The sequence below is a fragment of the Hyla sarda genome, chromosome 2, assembly GCF_029499605.1.
Source record: "Hyla sarda isolate aHylSar1 chromosome 2, aHylSar1.hap1, whole genome shotgun sequence".
Taxonomy (NCBI): Eukaryota; Metazoa; Chordata; class Amphibia; order Anura; family Hylidae; genus Hyla; species Hyla sarda.
The window spans coordinates 239,203,077-239,223,597 of record NC_079190.1 but is presented as its reverse complement, the minus strand read 5'-3'; the positions used below and the strand labels follow the sequence as shown (position 1 = coordinate 239,223,597).

Below are 20,521 nucleotides of genomic sequence, written 5' to 3'. Positions count from 1 at the left end.
CCCTGTAACTGCTGAAGCCCTGGTGGAGAATGTGCTGGATGAGGAGATCAGGAGACTTCACAGAGAGGAAAGCAATATGGCCGACCCTTCCGATTCCTCCCACTATGAAAGTGTGGATGAGGAAAGTGGGGTGAGGCCCAAAAAGAAAGAAAAGGGCAAAAGGAAAGGGAGAAAGAAGAGGTCAGAGCCCTCTGAAGCTCCTGGTACTACCGGCCAGGTCCAAAGCGGAAGCCTGGCTGCCCCCCCTCTGATTGACCTGTCAAACCGATACCTCGTCCTCGATACCATCTCCTCCCCCTCCTTGGAGGGGGAAGGTGAGGGCGGGGTGCCTCGGGAGAAAGAGCCTCTGGGGGGAACTGGGCCCTGTCCTGTCGAGGCACCTTCCTCAGAGGGCAGGGCTAGACCGGGGCCGGACGGACACGGGGACCTTATGGACCAATCGGAGTCTAAAAAAAGATGTAAGAGTGGTCCTGCCCTTTCGTCGTCTTCGGGGGATGAGGGGGCTAAAAAGAAGGGGAAAAAGAAATAAATGGTGAGGCCATCTAATTCAATCACCCTGTATGGCGGCACTCACCCCATTGACGCTGGCATCTATTAATTGTGCCAGCATAAAGTCGGATACGGCTAGATTTGCAGCCTTTTTCTCGGCCGTGTTGAAGCCGACATTTTGTATCTGCAGGAGACCAGGTTGTCAGATCTAGCCTCCCTGGTAAAAGCCAGGAGAGAGTGGAGGCGCGGCCCCTCCCACTGGTCTCTTGCGGCTGAGTCGTATAGTGGGGTGGCGGTCCTTTTTACCGCTCCTGTTGAATGCCGACGGGTTATTGAATTAGAAATGGGGAGGTGCCTGATCTTAGATGTCTTCATGAAGGGACAAGAGCTCCGACTCATTAACATCTACGCCCCGCAAACTAAGCGGGGCCGTAAAGATCTCTTTATGAGGATTAAGCCCTTTCTTTTTACGAGTCGGCAGGTGATCTTTGGAGGGGACTTCAATAATGTCACGAGGTCCCAAGATAGGAGAGGCTCCAATGGTCCGCTGACTTGCGATAGTGTGGCACTGATTAGCATAACTAGAGAAGCTCGCCTAGAGGATGCCCACATCCGGAGCCCCTCGGGCCACGCGGGTTTCACCTATCATCAAGGTAGTCGCAGGTCTAGAATAGATAGGTTTTATTTGAAGGAGGAAGCCGTCTCTTCCGCAGTGTCCGTGGTTGAGGTGGAGTTCTCCGATCACTGTATGATTTTGTTTTCCCTGAATGTTTCAGAGACCCCCCGGATGGGAAAAGGTTATTGGAAGCTGAATTCGTCCCTCCTGGAGGAAGCGGAGGTAAGACAGTCCTTTGAGGATTTTCTTCAGAGTCAGGTACCTTTACTGGATCTTTGTAGTAGTAAGTCAGAGTGGTGGGAGATATTCAAGAAGCGGGTTGCGGGGTTCTTCCGCCAGCTCTCGAGCCTCAGGTCCCTGAACAGGTATCGCTTGTATCAGGGTCTGAGGAGGAAACTCGAGCTTCTCGTCTCGACTGGAGGTAGCCGAGAGGATATCTCCAGAGTGAAGTCCTTGCTGATGAGGTGTCAGTACGATAGGCACGCATCTTTGGTTTTTGAGAGGGATTTCGGGAAGTACCGCTCGCCCGACCCTTACAGAAACTGTAAGATGTCAGTGAGTAGTAAAGTCATTTCAGGACTGATTGATAGTACGGGATCTCTGAATCGGTCCAGATCAGGGATCTTGGAGGTCGTCAGATCCTTCTACTCGCACCTCTTGGGAAGGAAGGATCTAGATCGAGACAGGATGTCGGCTTTCCTGGCTGAAACCATTCCTGAGCCAGGGGTAGACCCCTCTCTTGTTGTTTTGGCAGAAGAAATCAGGGAAGAGGAAGTGAGACTGGCGATCGAGGGGCTTGCCCCTAAGAAGTCGCCAGGTCCGGATGGCTTAACATCCGAGTGGTACAGGACCTTTAAGGAGTCTTTAGCTCCCCTCTTGACTGAGGTATTCAATGAGTGTCTCTCCTCGGGCACTCTGCCGAAGTCAATGAGGAGGTCAGCCCTGATTCTTCTCTCAAAGGGTAAAGATCCCAGCCGAATTGAGAATTGGAGGCCCATAGCTCTTCTCAATACGGACAGGAAGCTTCTGGCCAAGATACTGTTTAATCGGCTGGTGAAGTTTGCACCCCGGCTCCTTTCGGGGACTCAGCACTGCTCTGTTCCAGGCCGAAGCACCTTAAGTGCTGTCCTTGGTGTCAGGGAGGCAGTGGAGCGGAGTAGTGCGGGTTTCTGGAAGGGGTACTTGCTGTCCCTGGATCAGGCCAAGGCGTTTGATCGGGTGAACCACGAGTACCTCTGGTCCGTCCTCCTGAGATATGGCTTACCGAGTACTTTTGTTAATTGGCTTAAGATCTTGTATGCAGGGGCAGAGAGTTTCCCGCTGGTGAACGGTTGGTCTGGCCGCTCTTTTGAGGTGGGGTCCGGAGTCCGTCAGGGTTGTCCTTTGAGCCCGCTTTTATACGTGTTTGCAATCGATCCCTTCGTCCGGAGGGTAGATTGTGGGCCGTTGGCGGGAGTCGGGATGAGTCTGGCGGAGCTGGATGTCACCCAGAGAGTGGTGGCGTACGCTGACGATGTCACTATTTTCGTCTCCTCACAGGAGGAGGTCGATGTGGTGATGTCGGAGGTGGACCGCTACTCGGAGGCATCCGGGTCTAAGATCAACCGGGATAAGTGTGAGAGTCTCTGGCTGGGAGGGGGGGATCCCACGTTTGATCTCCCGGACACCCTTCCAGGGCCCCAAGAATCAGCAAGTCTTAGGCATCACATTCGGCCAGGATGATTATCCCACCAAAAACTGGGATGGTAAGCTCCAGGATGCCGCTCAGAAGGTGGACCAATGGAAGGGTTGGTCTATGACCCTCAGGGAAAGGGTACACCTGATCAAATCGTACCTGCTCCCCTTGTTTATCTATCTGGGCAGCGTATGTATCTTGCCAGAGGCTTACTACACTAGGATCTACAGCCTGTTTTTCCAACTGTTATGGGGGAACAGGATGAACCTAGTCAGGAGGGAGGTTACGTACCACACGAGGAGACTAGGGGGTTTATCTATGGTAAACCCTGTGGTGTTCTTTACGAACACCTTCTTGAAAGCTAACATCGCAAACCTCTGGAAAGAGAGGGCTCCTCCGTGGGTACTCTCCTGCAGGGAATGGTTTCGGCCTTTCTTCCAGGAATGGGAGAGAGGAGGGCGAGTGAAGGACCTCCGCACGCCCCATGGATATCTTCCGGCTTATGCTACCCTGACTCTGAAGGCGATACGTCGGTGGGGTCTGGGAGTGTGGGAGATCAGGACCCAGTCAAGGCAGTTCCTTGACAAACGGGTTCTGTTGACCCATTTCCAGAAGCCTCTGGCGCTCAGGGACTGCCCAGGTCGGGATCTGAGGGTGGGGTTGTACCTTTTAAACATGAAAAGGATCCCCCAGAAGTTTTGGGACTTGGCCTGGCGCTGCTTTCAGGGGAAGCTATATGTAAGGGACAACCTGAAGTGCAGGAACTCTGATGACCGGGGATGTCCCCGAGAAGAGTGCGGGGACACGCTGGAAAGCATGGACCACTTCCTGCTTCATTGTCCCTTTAATATAGGGGTTTACAACAGGGTGGGCGCTTCCATCGGCTGGAGTCAACTTGCCGGCCTAACCTATCCGGAGTGGGCTTATGGGGCATTCAGGAACCTGGGTGGCCGAGATCGGGGCACTTTATTCTTAGTTAGTTTAGTGGTTAGGTACTACACGTGGAACGCACGGTGTTTAGTGTCGACCCAACAGAAAATCCTCTCCGAGGTGGAGGTCTGTAGGAACATCACCGGTGACCTCGGGAAGATCAGGTCTTTGGAGTATGGCAGTCTTGGTACCAGTAGGGCTTCTCTCCTGTGGAGAGGTTTTTCTTTTGATGTGCCCTAGGTACTAGACCTTTTTAGGTAGAGTACCTTTATTTTGGTTAGGGGCAGTGTTATAGGGATAGTGATAGGGTGAGAGCAGGGTCAGTTTTAATGGAGGGATAGAATTAGGGAAAATTGTAGGGGGGAGTTAGGGAAAGAGTTTAAAATTATTTTGATGTATCAAGTCTGCCATCCTTCTTCCTGGTGGTGGGCTAATGCATGCACACGCTAGCTTTTTGTTTTGTTTTAAGCTGATATGGTATGAAGGGCTTACAGGCGACCAAACTTGGGCCAAAGGTAGCTTTGGTTTAGTGTGTATATGTTAGTATGTATAAGTCTGTGTGTAAGTTGGTTGGGAGGAGTGCTAGGTGGGGAGGGTGTATTTGTGGGTGGTGGTGTTTGCTTTTCTTTTGGGGACCTGACATGGGTCAGTTAGGGACAGGACTTTGTGTACGAACGGTATGGACTCTGACCCATGTGCAGGAGGGGTGGTGTGGGAGAGGGTACAGTTTTAGTGTAGGGATTTTGGTAGGGTTTTCTATTGTTTTTGTAGGTTTTCTTTAGTGTATATATATTTATTTTTAGTTAAATACTATATTATTATGTTCATGTGATTTTGTATGTATATTGTTTATATATTGTTTTCATTTTGTTTCTATATTACAGCATTACAGTAGTCATGGCAGTCGGACCAGTTATTATGTTACGTGGTTTACTTGATTTTCTCATGTTGTTACGTTGTTTATTTTATTAAAAATTATTTTTTTTTTTTTTTTTTTTTTTTTTTTTTTTGTAGCCAGGTAGTGCTAAATTTTATGTTTATGTTTATATTTTGCAAAGCCAAGTTGTGCTTTTGTATTTTAATTTTAATTTATAATTTTTTTTTTTTTTTTTGTGTTTCCCGAATATGGATGATTTTGAGTTGTAGCCAGGTAGTGCTAAATTTTATTTTCATATTTTGATAAGCCAAGCGCTATTTTTTTTTTTTTTTTTTTTGTTCATTTTTGTTATGTGTGTGAGTGTGGTTCGGTTAGGTGGGTTGGCATATTTTAGGTTTTTGTAAAGCTGGGCTGGCCGGTTAGGCAGGGTTTTGTTTTTGTTCTTTGGTACCAGTGTATTTCTTATTTATGTTATAGCTGGTTAAGCTTGTTTTGTGTTTTTGTATAAGTTTTGTACTTTTATAATAAAAAAAGAGTGTCAGCAGAGAGCACTGTGGTCAGACTGGAAAGAACCTCACAAATTTCTCTGTAGTATTCAGCAGCTGATAAGTACTGGAAGACTTTAGATTTTGAAATAGAAGTAATTTACAAATCAGTTTAAACTTTCTGGTACCAGTTGATTAGAAAACATTTGTTTTCTACTTGTTTCCACCAGAGTTCCCCTTTAAGCACATGGTTGTCTGCAACTTGTTGTGGGACAACTAGAGCCAGTTACTGTAAAGCCATAATAAGATATGCTGGTAGCTGTAGTCTGAGGGCTGCTAAAAGGCTACTGACTCCATACATGTAGAAACTGTCCCCCAAACAACATCCCTGATGCCAATGTGAACTTGGCAAGTCACTGGGGCTAGTACACTTTATTTCTTACACCTCAGTGACTCTTCACCATGTTGTGACAATTTGTACGCCTTTTTCTTATGCTGGCCACAGCTAGTTTTGTTAGGCAGATCTGGGCTGCTGTAGATTTTTCATGAAAATGATAAATTCCTGACCGCTATAGAAATATCACCTTGATACTGACAGTCATGAGAAAATAGTCTACAAGAAGAAAAAAAGCAACCGCGACAAGTTTAAAGCAAGATATATAAGGGCGATTTAGCAACAGCTGTGCAAAGGAAGAGTTGACCGGTTGCCCATAGCAACCAGATTGTTCTTTCAGTTTGAAAAATAAAAGAACAATCTGATTGGTTGCTATGGGCAATTGCATCACTCTACACTGGTTTTCATAACTCTCCACAATAGTTCCACAATGATAAATTCTCCCAATATGTTAAGTGTCATCTGCAGCAACCATACCGGACAATGAACAGTCATTGATAACATGTATAACACACTGTATGTACACATCACACACACACACACACACACACACTGTATGTACACATCACACACACACACACACACACACACACTGTATGTACACATCACACACACACACACACACACACACACACTGTATGTACACATCACACACACACACACACACACACTGTATGTACACATCACACACACACACACACACTGTATGTACACATCACACACACACACACACACACTGTATGTACACATCACACACACTGTATGTACACATCACACACACACACACACACACACTGTATGTACACATCACACACACACACACACACACTGTATGTACACATCACACACACACACTGTATGTACACATCACACACACACACACACACACTGTATGTACACATCACACACACACACACACACACTGTATGTACACATCACACACACACACACACTGTATGTACACATCACACACACACACACTGTATGTACACATCACACACACACACACTGTATGTACACATCACACACACACACACTGTATGTACACATCACACACACACACACACACACACTGTATGTACACATCACACACACACACACACACACTGTATGTACACATCACACACACACACACACACTGTATGTACACATCACACACACACACACACACTGTATGTACACATCACACACGCACACACACTGTATGTACACATCACACACGCACACACACTGTATGTACACATCACACACGCACACACACTGTATGTACACATCACACACGCACACACACTGTATGTACACATCACACACGCACACACACACACACACACACACACACACACACACACTGTATGTACACATCACACACACACACACACACACACTGTATGTACACATCACACACACACACACACACACACACTGTATGTACACATCACACACACACACACACACACACACTGTATGTACACATCACACACACACACACACACACACTGTATGTACACATCACACACACACACACACACACACACACACACTGTATGTACACATCACACACACACACACACACACACACTGTATGTACACATCACACACACACACACACACACTGTATGTACACATCACACACACACACACTGTATGTACACATCACACACACACACACACACACACACACACTGTATGTACACATCACACACACACACACACACACACACTGTATGTACACATCACACACACACACACTGTATGTACACATCACACACACACACACACACACTGTATGTACACATCACACACACACACACACACACACACTGTATGTACACATCACACACACACACACACACACACTGTATGTACACATCACACACACACACACACACACTGTATGTACACATCACACACACACACACACACTGTATGTACACATCACACACACACACACACACACTGTATGTACACATCACACACACACACACACACACACTGTATGTACACATCACACACACACACACACACTGTATGTACACATCACACACACACACACACACACTGTATGTACACATCACACACACACACACACACACACTGTATGTACACATCACACACACACACACACACACACACTGTATGTACACATCACACACACACACACACACACACACTGTATGTACACATCACACACACACACACACACACACACTGTATGTACACATCACACACACACACACACACACACACTGTATGTACACATCACACACACACACACTGTATGTACACATCACACACACACACACACACACACACTGTATGTACACATCACACACACACACACACACACACTGTATGTACACATCACACACACACACACACACACACACTGTATGTACACATCACACACACACACACACACACACACTGTATGTACACATCACACACACACACACACACACACTGTATGTACACATCACACACACACACACACACTGTATGTACACATCACACACACACACACACACTGTATGTACACATCACACACACACACACACACTGTATGTACACATCACACACACACACACACACTGTATGTACACATCACACACACACACACACACTGTATGTACACATCACACACACACACTGTATGTACACATCACACACACACACACACACACACACTGTATGTACACATCACACACACACACACACACACACACTGTATGTACACATCACACACACACACACACACACACACTGTATGTACACATCACACACACACACACACACACACACTGTATGTACACATCACACACACACACACACACACACACTGTATGTACACATCACACACACACACACACACACACTGTATGTACACATCACACACACACACACACACACACTGTATGTACACATCACACACACACACACACACACACACTGTATGTACACATCACACACACACACACACACACTGTATGTACACATCACACACACACACACTGTATGTACACATCACACACACACACACACACTGTATGTACACATCACACACACACACACACACTGTATGTACACATCACACACACACACACACACTGTATGTACACATCACACACACACACACACACTGTATGTACACATCACACACACACACTGTATGTACACATCACACACACACACACACACTGTATGTACACATCACACACACACACTGTATGTACACATCACACACACACTGTATGTACACATGACACACACACTGTATGTACACATGACACACACACTGTATGTACACATGACACACACACTGTATGTACACATCACACACACACTGTATGTACACATCACACACACACTGTATGTACACATCACACACACACACTGTATGTACACATCACACACACACTGCATGTACACATCACACACACACTGCATGTACACATCACACACACACTGTATGTACACATCACACACACACACTGTATGTACACATCACACACACACACTGTATGTACACATGACACACACACTGTATGTACACATGACACACACACTGTATGTACACATGACACACACACTGTATGTACACATGACACACACACTGTATGTACACATGACACACACACTGTATGTACACATGACACACACACTGTATGTACACATGACACACACACTGTATGTACACATGACACACACACTGTATGTACACATGACACACACACTGTATGTACACATGACACACACACTGTATGTACACATGACACACACACTGTATGTACACATGACACACACACTGTATGTACACATGACACACACACTGTATGTACACATGACACACACACTGTATGTACACATGACACACACACTGTATGTACACATGACACACACACTGTATGTACACATGACACACACACTGTATGTACACATGACACACACACTGTATGTACACATGACACACACACTGTATGTACACATGACACACACACTGTATGTACACATGACACACACACTGTATGTACACATCACACACACACTGTATGTACACATCACACACACACTGTATGTACACATCACACACACACTGTATGTACACATCACACACACACTGTATGTACACATCACACACACACTGCATGTACACATCACACACACACTGCATGTACACATCACACACACACTGCATGTACACATCACACACACACTGTATGTACACATCACACACACACTGTATGTACACATCACACACACACTGTATGTACACATCACACACACACTGTATGTACACATCACACACACACTGTATGTACACATCACACACACACTGTATGTACACATCACACACACACTGTATGTACACATCACACACACACTGTATGTACACATCACACACACACTGTATGTACACATCACACACACACTGTATGTACACATCACACACACACTGTATGTACACATCACACACACACTGTATGTACACATCACACACACACTGTATGTACACATCACACAGAGAGCTGTCACCTTGTAGTACACGTCAAACTGGATGTTCTCGGGCAGGCTGCGGATGTCTCTGCGGGCTCGGCTGTAGTTGTCCACCACGGCGGAAATAGCCGTGTTATACAGGGTCTCCGGAATCCACTCCAGCTCCACCGCCGCCATATTCTCCGGTTCCCCCAGACAGAGCCCTGCTCCCCCCTATCCTCCGGTTAGTACAGCGGCCCGGCAGCTGTGCCCTCCTTCCTTATGAAGTACAGCTATTATTTCTGTCAGCCGCCACCCTGCTCCGGGGCACGCTAGAACCCCCCGACACCCAGGCCGCTCCTCCCCAGCGCTGTCATGCAGGAGCGCCGCTCTTATTTATTGTTATAAGCGGACATTTAGCTTTCTATATCGCCTTCATCGGAGAACGTGAGCAGTTACGGCAATGATGTCATCACGCACAGGAGTAGTGGCGTAAGGGGCGGGTTTTAGGATGAGTTGGGTGACAGGACGGTCACGTGAGGCTTATGCTGCTGCTTGTCCTGGCAGAAACAGCTTCACTTGTTCTTTATTGACAACAAAACTGGCATCACGGGGCACAGCAGCAATCTTTCCCATTTCTACTGTAATAATACATTCCCAGAAATCTATTAACCCCTTGAGGGCACAGACAATTTTCCCTCTTTGACATGTAACCCCTTCATGACGCAACGATTTTAGTTTTTTTTTCCATTTTCTTGTTTTCCTCCTCGCCTTTTAACCCCTTAAGGACCACAGGTTTTTTTCTTTTTTGAAGTTTAGTTTTTTCCTCCTGACTCTAAAAATCATAACGTTTTCAATTTTCCTCCTAAAGACCAATATAAGGGCTTCTTTTTGCGCCACCAATTTTACTTTGCAATGACATTTATCATTTCACCACAAAATCTATGGCAAAAACAGAAAATAATATTTGTGGGGCTAAATAAAAAAATACATTTGTGGGCTTCTGATTCTATGCAGAGCACTTTTTAGTAAAAATGACACCTTATCTTTATTCTGTAGGTCCATACGATTACAATGATACCCTACTTATATAGGTTGGATTTTGTTTTACTTCTGTTAAACAATTATAACTTTATGCACGAAAATAAGTAGGTTTAAAAATGGCGGCGGAGACGGCATACCAGAGCAGCGGCGGCAGCAGGAGGAGCGGACGGAAAGTGCGGCGAAGAAGGCTGCAGTGAAGATCGTGGTAAGTGATCTTCTCTGTGCCCTTCTAAAATCTGCAAAACTACAACTCCCAGCATGCCCAGACAGCCAAAGGATGTCTGGGCATGCTGGGAGTTGTAGTTTTGCAACATCTGGAGGGTCACAGTTTGGAGACCACTGTGTAGTGGTCTCTAAACTGTGGTCCTCCAGATGTTGCAAAACTACAACTTTGAGCATGCACTGACTGTCTGGGCATGCTGGGAGTTGTAGTTTTGCAACATCTGTAGTGGCACAGTTTGGAAACCACTATACGGTGGTCTCTAAACTGTAGCCCTCCAGATGTTGTAAAACTACAAATCCCAGCATGGCCAGACAGTCAGGAATGCTGGGCATGTAGTTCTGCAATATCTGGCCCTTCATATGTTGCAGAACTACAACTCCCAGCATGCCTGGACAGTCTGGGCCTGCTTGGAGTTGTAGTTTTGCAACACCTGGAGGGCTACAGTTTGGAGACCACTACTTAGCGGTCTCATAACTGTTCTTCCCTAATTGTTGCATAACATTAACTACAACTCCTAGAATTCCCAGACTGTCCAGGCATGCTGAGAGTTGTAGTTCTGCAACATCTGAAGGGCCAGATATTGCAGAACAATGCTGGGAGTTGTAGTTTTGCAACAGCTGGAGGCACATTGGTTGGAATCACTGAGCTAGAGTCTGTTTTCTAACTCATTGGTTCCCCACCAGTGTGCCTACAGCTGTTGTAAAACTACAACTCCCAGCATGTACGGTCTGTCAGCGCATTCTGGGAGTTGTCATTTTGCCACAGCTGAAGGTTTGGGCCCCCCCCCCCCCCATGTGAATGTGCCCCAAGGAGTTAAGGACCCAGGGCTTACCTATACGCCCTGAACCTTTCCATTCACCGCCAGTAACCAGGCGGTGAACGGAACGGGATGCCTCCTGTTATCCCTAGGCAGGCATCCCGTGCAAACCCCTGGGGGGGTCCTGACACTGGCGATTTGCGGCCATTCCGGGTCAGTCGGGTCTCTGGTGACCCGGAAAAAAAGGGTGATTGGTGCTGTCAGAAACAGCACCAATCACCCATTACCAGCTGCAGTAAGGTGGCACTGGTGCCACCTCACGATCGTCCTGATTCGGAATCAGAACTGCTGCTGGGGGTGTCAATAACGGCACCCGCTCCGCCCCTAGTCCGGAGGGCGAGAGGGGTGCCGGAAGTGGACACTGGCAGCTGGGGCCCTCGATTACCGGCGGCAGGATGGGGGCCCCAGGACCAGCAGCGGCGGTGCAGGACAATAGCAAGAGGGAAGGCTGAACCTCCTACTGTTGCTTAGCAACAAATCCCAACATGCACAGCCAAAGGGCATGCTGGGAGTTGTAGTTATGCAACAGCTGGAGGCACAACTACATCTCTCAGCATGCCCTTTGTCTTTCTGTGCATGCTGGGAGTTGTAGTTATTCAACAGCTGAGCCACACATTTCATAGTAAAAATGGGCCTCCAGATGTTGCATAACTACAACTCCCAGCATGCACAGACAGCCAAAGGGCATGCTGGGAGTTGTAGTTGTGCCTCCAGCTGTTCCAAAACTACAATTCCCAGCATTCCCTTTGGCTGTGCATGCTGAGAGTTGTATTATACAACAGCTGGGGTTTAGAGCAAGTTTCCTGCTTCAAGTTTGAGCTGCGGGAAACTTGCTGTGCACCCCCGCCCGTGTGAATGTACCATAAAAACACTACACTACCCTTACACAAAATAAAAAGTAAAACACTACATATACACAACCTTACACAGTTACAACCCCCTCCCCCCCCCCCCCCCCCCAATAAAAACATCTCGTACGGCACTGTTTCCAAAACGGAGCCTCCAGCTGTTGCAGAACAACAACTCCCAGTATTGCCGGACAGCCATTGAATGTCCAGGCATGCTGGGAGTTTTTCAACAGCTGTAGGCACCCTGTTTGGGAAATGCTGCCGTAGGGTATTTTTGGTGGCGGAGTGTGTCCCTATGCAAATCCCTAATCTAGGCCTCAAATGCACATGGAGCTCTCACTTCGGAGCCCTGCCATATTTCAAGGCAACAGTTTAGAGCCACATAAGGGGTATTTCCGTATTCGGGAGAATTTGCGTTACAAATTTTTTTTTTTTTTCTCCTTTTACCCCTTGTGAAAAGGTAAAGTTGGGGTCTACCCCAAGCATGTTAGTGTAAAAAAAAAATTAATCTTTTACACTAACATGCTGGCGTTGCCCCATACTTTCCATATGTGGACGTAAAGTGCTTTGAGGGTGCACAACAGGGCTCAGGTGTGAGAGCACAAATTTGAGGCCTAAGTTGGTGATTTGCACAGGGGTGGCTGATGAATGCATTTCAAAAGCTTTATTAGGCTTTGTACTTGTTTTGTTTTTCTTTTGTTTTTTTTTGGGGTGGGGGCGGCATTTTTCACTCTTTTTTAGGCATTTTTCAGCTCCTTGGCGGTTTTGCAAAATAGCAGCATGTTGAGCCACTGGCGTTTTTTCCCCTGAAATCGGGGCGTTTTTCTCCCATAGAAGTCTATGGGAGTAAAAAAAATGCCATGTGGGTTTTAACTTTGGCCTTTTTTCAGGTGGTTTTTATTCTCTTTTGGACTTTAGCGATCCAAAAAAGTGATGGAGATACCTTTTTTAATAAAATATCGTAGGGTACCATTAAAAAAAATATATAAATACAGTAGTGACAGAAAAAATTGTATTCAACGAAATGTACCTTTTTTATAACAACATTTTTATAAATTTTTAAACAGGGATCAATTTATGTGGGCGGGCAGGGCACTGAAAATATAGCCGACAATAATAAAAATGTAGTGTGTGTGTGTATTTCACTTTTTATTCTTAATTTTTTAGGTGGTACTACTACTCCCAGCATGGAACACACACTGTTCCATGATGGGAGTAGTAGTACCTGTACTAATTGACAGATCGCTTGGGTTTTGTTGCGATCCTCCTGTATAATGTATAGATGCGGCCGGACGCTCTTCTATGGTCCCCTGCACTAACGTATCTACACCTATTCATATTTCCCACAGAGAGCTGTGATTGGCCAGATGGTTTCAGCCCAGGGCGATGTGTCTATTAGTACAGGTACTACTACTCCCATCATGGAACAGTCTGTTTCATGCTGGGAGTAGTAGTACTACCTAAAAAAGGTAAAAAAAGAGAGAGGGAAAAAAAAGTGAAACACACACACACACTTTACTAAAAATGTATTCAAATTTCGTTATAAAAAATATACATTTCGTTAAATAATTTTTTTTCCAACACTACTGCATCCTTTTTTTTTTTTTTGGTGCCCAACAAATTTTGGGTACCAAAAAAAAATACGCCAAAGGGGCCAAATATGCAATTTCCACACAAATGAAATTTCAAACCAAAAAACGCAGGACAGAAAACTAAGTAGAAATATAGCTGTTATGATTCGGCTAGCTGGATGTGGATCCTCTGTGTCAGCGAGGGATTGGCATGGACCGTGTCGGTGGACCGGTTCTAGGTTGCTACTGGTATTCACGGGATGGTCTTGCTGCGGCGGTAGCAACCAGGTCGTATCCACCGGCAACAGCTCAACCTCGCTGACTGCTGAGAAGGCGTGGGACAGAAGGACTAGACAGAGGCAAGGTCAGACGTAGCAGAAGGTCGGGGCAGGCGGCAAGGTTCGTAGTCAATGGCAATAGCAGAAGATCTGGAACACAGGCTTTGGACAACACTAAACGCTTTCTCTGGCACAAGGCAACAAGATCCGGGAAGGGGAAGTGAGGTTATATGGACAGGGAGCAGGTGGAAGCTAATTAGACTGATTGGGCCAGGCACCAATCACTGGTGCACTGGCCCTTTAAATCCTAGAGAGCTGGCGCGTGCGCGCCCTAGAGAGCGGAGCCGCGCTCGCCAGAACGTGACAGCCGGGGACTGGGACGGGTAAGTGGCTTGGGATGCGGGCGCGTCCCGCTATGCGAATCGCATCCCCATCGTGAATGTCAGTGCAGCGCTCCCGGTCAGCGGGTCTGACCGGGGCGCTGCAGAGAGGAGAACGCCGCGAGCGCTCCGGGGAGGAGCAGGGACCCGGAGCGATCGGCGTAACAAGACCCTTAGGTCTCCCCCTCTTTTTGTCTCCTTGTCCCTTAAAATGAGACGAGAACATAGGGGACGCCTCTTGAGTTTCCTTCTGGAACAAAAAGAAGTCCTAGGTAGCTACATCAGCGCCAGGTAAACCAGAAGAAGTGGGAATGGGGAGGGGGGGCAGAGGGTGAAGCTTGTCACGGGGCAGAGTGTCACCAGGAAGGGGGCTATGAGGAGCAGATGTGAGGCATCGTTTGTGACAAGCAGGACCCCAATTCTTGATCTCCCCGGTGGTCCAGTCAAGGGTGGGAGAATGACGCTGGAGCCATGGCAGACCGAGGAGGACTTCAGAGGTGCAGTTAGGCAAAACAAAAAATTAAATTTTCTCGTGATGCAGTCCAATGCTCATAAGCAAGGGCTCTGTGCGGTAACGCACAGTGCAGTCCAACTTCACTCCGTTGACCGAAGAAATGTAGAGCGGCTTGACAAGACGGGTCACCGGAATGCAGAACCTATTAACCAAAGAGGCCAGAATAAAATTTCCAGCAGAACCAGAGTCCAAGAAGGCCACAGCTGAGAAGGAGGAGTTGGCAAAAGGAGCAATCCGCAAGGGCACAGTGAGACATTAAGAAGCAGAATTCACACCAAGGGACGCCACTCCCATTTGAACAGGGTGCGTGCATGCGTTTCCCAGACGTGGAGGACGAATAGGGCAATCCACCAAGAAATGTTCGGTACTAGGGCAGTACAGACATAAATTTTTATCTCTGCGGCGAGTCCTCTCTTCATGGGTCAGGCAAGACCGATCCACTTGCATAGCCTCCTCGGCGGGAGGCACAGGGGTAGATTGCAAAGGATACTGGGAGAGAGGTGCCCAGAGATCAAGGTCCTTTTCCTGGCGGAGCTCCTGGTGTCTTTCAGAAAAACGCTTGTCAATGCGGGTGGCCAAAAGGATAAGTTCTGACAGGTTAACTGGAATTTCTCGTGCGGCCAGTACATCTTTGATGTTGCTGGATAGGCCTTTTTTAAAGGTCGCGCAGAGGGCCTCGTTGTTCCAAGATAATTCAGAGGCGAGGGTACGAAATTGGATGGCGTATTCGCCTACAGAAGAATTTCCCTGGAACAGGTTCAGCAGGGCAGTCTCGGCAGAAGAAGCTCAGGCTGGTTCCTCGAAGACACTACGGACTTCAGCGAAGAAGGACTGGACTGTGGCTGTGGCAGGATCATTGCGGTCCCAGAGCGGTGTGGCCCAAGACAAGGCCTTTCCAGACAGAAGACTAACTACGAAAGCTACCTTAGACCGTTCTGTAGGAAATTGGTCCGACAACATCTCCATATGTAGGGAACATTGAGACAGGAAACCACGGCAGAGTCTAGAGTCCCCATCAAATTTGTCCGGCAGGGACAAGCGGAGGCTAGGAGCGGCCACTCGCTGCGGAGGAGGTGCAGGAGCTGGCGGAGGAGATGGTTGCTGCTGTAGCAGTGGCAGAAGTTGATGTAACATGGTGGTCAACTGCGACAGCTGCTGTCCTTGTTGGGCAATTTGCTGAGATTGCTGGGCGACCACCGTGGGTAGGTCAGCAAGACTTGGCAGCGGCACCTCAGCGGGATCCATGGCCGGATCTACTGTTATGATGATGATGTGGATCCTCTGTGTCAGCGAGGGATTGGCGTGGACCGTGTCAGTGGACCGGTTCTAGGTTGCTACTGGTATTCACCAGAGCCCGCCGCAAAGCTTGTAGCAACCAGGTCGTATCCACCGGCAACGGCTCAACCTCGCTGACTGCTGAGAAGGCGTGGGACAGAAGGACTAGACAGAGGCAAGGTCAGACGTAGCAGAAGGTCGGGGCAGGCGGCAAGGTTCGTAGTCAATGGCAATAGCAGAAGATCTGGCACACAGGCTTTGGACAACACTAAACGCTTTCTCTGGCACAAGGCAACAAGATCCGGCAAGGAAGGGAAGGGGAAGTGAGGTTATATGGACAGGGAGCAGGTGGAAGCTAATTAGACTGATTGGGCCAGGCACCAATCACTGGTGCACTGGCCCTTTAAATCTTAGAGAGCTGGCCCTAGAGAGCGGAGCCGCGCGCGCCAGAACGTGACAGCCGGGGACCGGGAAGGGTAAGTGGCTTGAGATCCGATTCGCGAGCGGGCGGGTCCCGCTATGCGAATCGCATCCCCATCGTGAATGTCAGTGCAGCGCTCCCGGTCAGCGGGTCTGACCGGGGCGCTGCAGAGAGGGGAACGCCGCGAGCGCTCCGGGGAGGAGCAGGGACCCGGAGCGCTCGGCGTAACAATAGCCTTAGGGCACATGTACAAATAACATATCAAAAAACATATACTCAGGGACAATTTAAAAACAATTAAAACTGCTCAAACAGAGCACGGCACAACCCTGGAGAAGGGCCATGAACCCCCTTCCCACAGGTAAGTGACCCCATCCGCAATAAACAAACTGTATTAGAATAACCACAAAAATGTAGAAAATGTACTGTCTCATAAACAGTCTCATATAGTGGGGATCAAAAGTTTGGGCACCCCAGGAAAAAAATTGTATTAATGTGCATAAAGAAGCCAAGGAAAGATGGAAAAATCTCCAAAAGGCATAAAATTACAGATTACACTTTCAAAATAACAAAAAACAAAAAAATTGCATCTGCAAAAGTTTGGGCACCCTGCAGAATTTATGGCATGCACTGCCCCCTTTGCAAAGCTGAGACCTGCCAATGTCATGGATTGTTCTCAATCATCATCTGGGAAGACCAGGTGATGTAAATCTCAAAGGTTTTAAATGCCCAGACTCATCTGACCTTGCCCCAACAATCAGCACCATGGGTTCTTCTAAGCAGTTGTCTAGAAATCTGAAACTGAAAATAGTTGACGCTCACAAAGCTGGAGAAGGCTATAAGAAGATAGCAAAACATTTTCAGATGTCATTATCTTCTGTTCGGAATTTAATTAAGAAATGGCAGTCATCAGGAACAGTGGAAGTTAAAGCAAGATCTGGAAGACCAAGAAAATATCAGACAGAACAGCTCGCAGGATTGTGAGAAAAACAATTCAAAACCCACGTTTGACTGCACAATCCCTCCAGAAAGATCTGGCAGATACTGGAGTTGTGGTACACTATTCCACTATAAAGAGATACTTGTACAAATATGGTCTTCATGGAAGAGTCATCAGAAGAAAACCTCTTCTACGTCCTCACCACAAAAATCAGCATTTGAACTGTGCAAATGAACATATAGACAAGCCTGATGCATTTTGGAAAGTTCTGTGGACCGATGAGGTTAAAATTTAACTATTTGGCCCGGAATGAGCAAAGGTACGTTTGCAGAAGAAGGGGAACAGAATTTAATGAAAAGAACCTCTGTCCAACTGTTAAGCATGGGGGTGGATCAATCATGCTTTGGGGTTGTATTTCAGCCAGTGGCACAGGGAATATCTCACGAGTAGAAGGAAAAATGGATTCAATAAAATTTCAGCAAATTTTGGATGCTAACTTGATGCCATCTGTGAAAAAGCTGAAGTTAAAGAGAGGATGGCTTCTACAAATGAATAATGATCCTAAACACACCTCGAAATCCAAGGGGGATTTCATCAAGAGGCGTAAACTGGAGGTTTTGCCATGGCCTTCACAATCTCCTGACCACAACATAATTGAAAATCTATGGATAGACCTTAAAAGAGCAGTGCGTGACAGACAGCCCAGAAATCTCAAAGAACTGGAAGACTTTTGTAAGGAAGAATGGGCAAAGATACCTCAAACAAGAATTGAAAGACTCTTGGCTGGCTACAAAAAGCATTTACAAGCTGTGATACTTGCCAAAGGGGGCAGTACAAGATATTAACTCAGCAGGGTGCCCAAACTTTTGCAGACACAATTTTTTTGTTTTCTGTTATTTTGAAAGTGTAAATGATGGAAATAAAACCTAAGGCTGCGTTCACATGGCCGTCTAGACCCGTCCCGTTCTCCCATCAAAGATAAAAAAAGGACTTAAAAAACGGACAATAACGGATGGAAACGGATGTTATCTGTTTGCATCTGTTTTTGTTCAGTTAATAAACCCCCCCAAAATTTTTTTTGGTTCTGAGCATGCTCAAAAGTAAAAACGGATCAAAAAACGGATTGAAAAAACGGATGCAAACGGATGACATTAAAGGCTCATCCGTTTTCCATAGACTTCAATGTTAAATTTACTGTATCCATTTTTTCTTCTGTTTTTTGGACGGAAGCAAAAATACTGCATGTGCCGTTTTTTCTGCCATAAAAAAAACGGAAATGAGTGCAGACGGGTGCAAACGGGTGCAAAAGGATTGTAAAAAAATCCCATTCACATGAATGGGATTTTTTTTAACCGTTTTGAATCCGTTTAAAGCCTGCAAGAAAGGAAACAAAACGGGGATAAAACAACGGGGACAGATGGCCGTGTGAACGAGCCCTAACTTTTGTTGACATATTATAAGAATGTCTAATCTGTAATTTGATGCCTTTTGGAGATTTTACCATCTTTCCTTGGCTTTTTTTTTTTCAATTTTCCACATATCCAACAAAGACAGGAGGGCCTCTCCTGATGATTCAAGGAATAAGAACAATGACAAACTTATAGTGAAGCAGTACAGACAGTAATGGACTAACTCCCAATTATCATGCCATCCCCCCCCCCCAACTCTCTCCCCCCCCCCCCGCTGTCAGCACATCAGGGACACTACAGGTAATTCCATAAAACAACAAACAATGTATAGTAGTTATGGTAGAAATCGCCATGAGGCATGAGGTCACCCCACCACGAAACACAGCTTTCTCCTAAGAAAATAAAAATAAAATAGAAATAGTGCTTCCACCGACTATCAAGAAGGAAGCCCGAGTTGTCCCAAAGTATCTGCTATGGACTTCCTCAGATACCATTCCGAGTCTTTAAATGGTGTTACCACTAGTATAATTTCCTCATCCGTCAAAAAGGAGGTCAGAAAAGTTGCCCATTTCTTGAAGAACCCCTTTGCAGACTTATTAGCAGTCCGACTATATTCCATCCTGTCCCAGTGTAGGTACTTAGTAATTTGAGAAACGACGTCCTCAGTAGAGGGCATTAAGGACACTAACCATCTAGCTAAGAGGCAGCGCTTACCGACCAGTAAAAATATGAAACTTAATCAGTAATGGATCAACAGGTAGACGTACTCTCAATTTCTCCTCCATAACATTAAACAGGTCTGTCGAGAACCTCCGAGAACGGGGGCACGACACCAGTTCATGAAGAAGGTCCGTCCACGGTCTAT

General features: G+C 46.6%; 1 protein-coding gene across 1 annotated transcript in view; it reads right to left on the bottom strand.

Moving 5' to 3' along the window:
* Positions 1-10,402, bottom strand: part of APPBP2 (amyloid beta precursor protein binding protein 2) — an 83,265-nt gene extending 72,863 nt beyond the window's left edge. The window contains exon 1 of the mRNA XM_056556711.1: positions 9,997-10,402. Coding sequence (XP_056412686.1) covers positions 9,997-10,134 — 138 coding nt within the window. The 5' untranslated portion in view covers positions 10,135-10,402. The remainder of the gene's footprint in view (positions 1-9,996) is intronic.
* Positions 10,403-20,521: the final 10,119 nt, after the last annotated feature.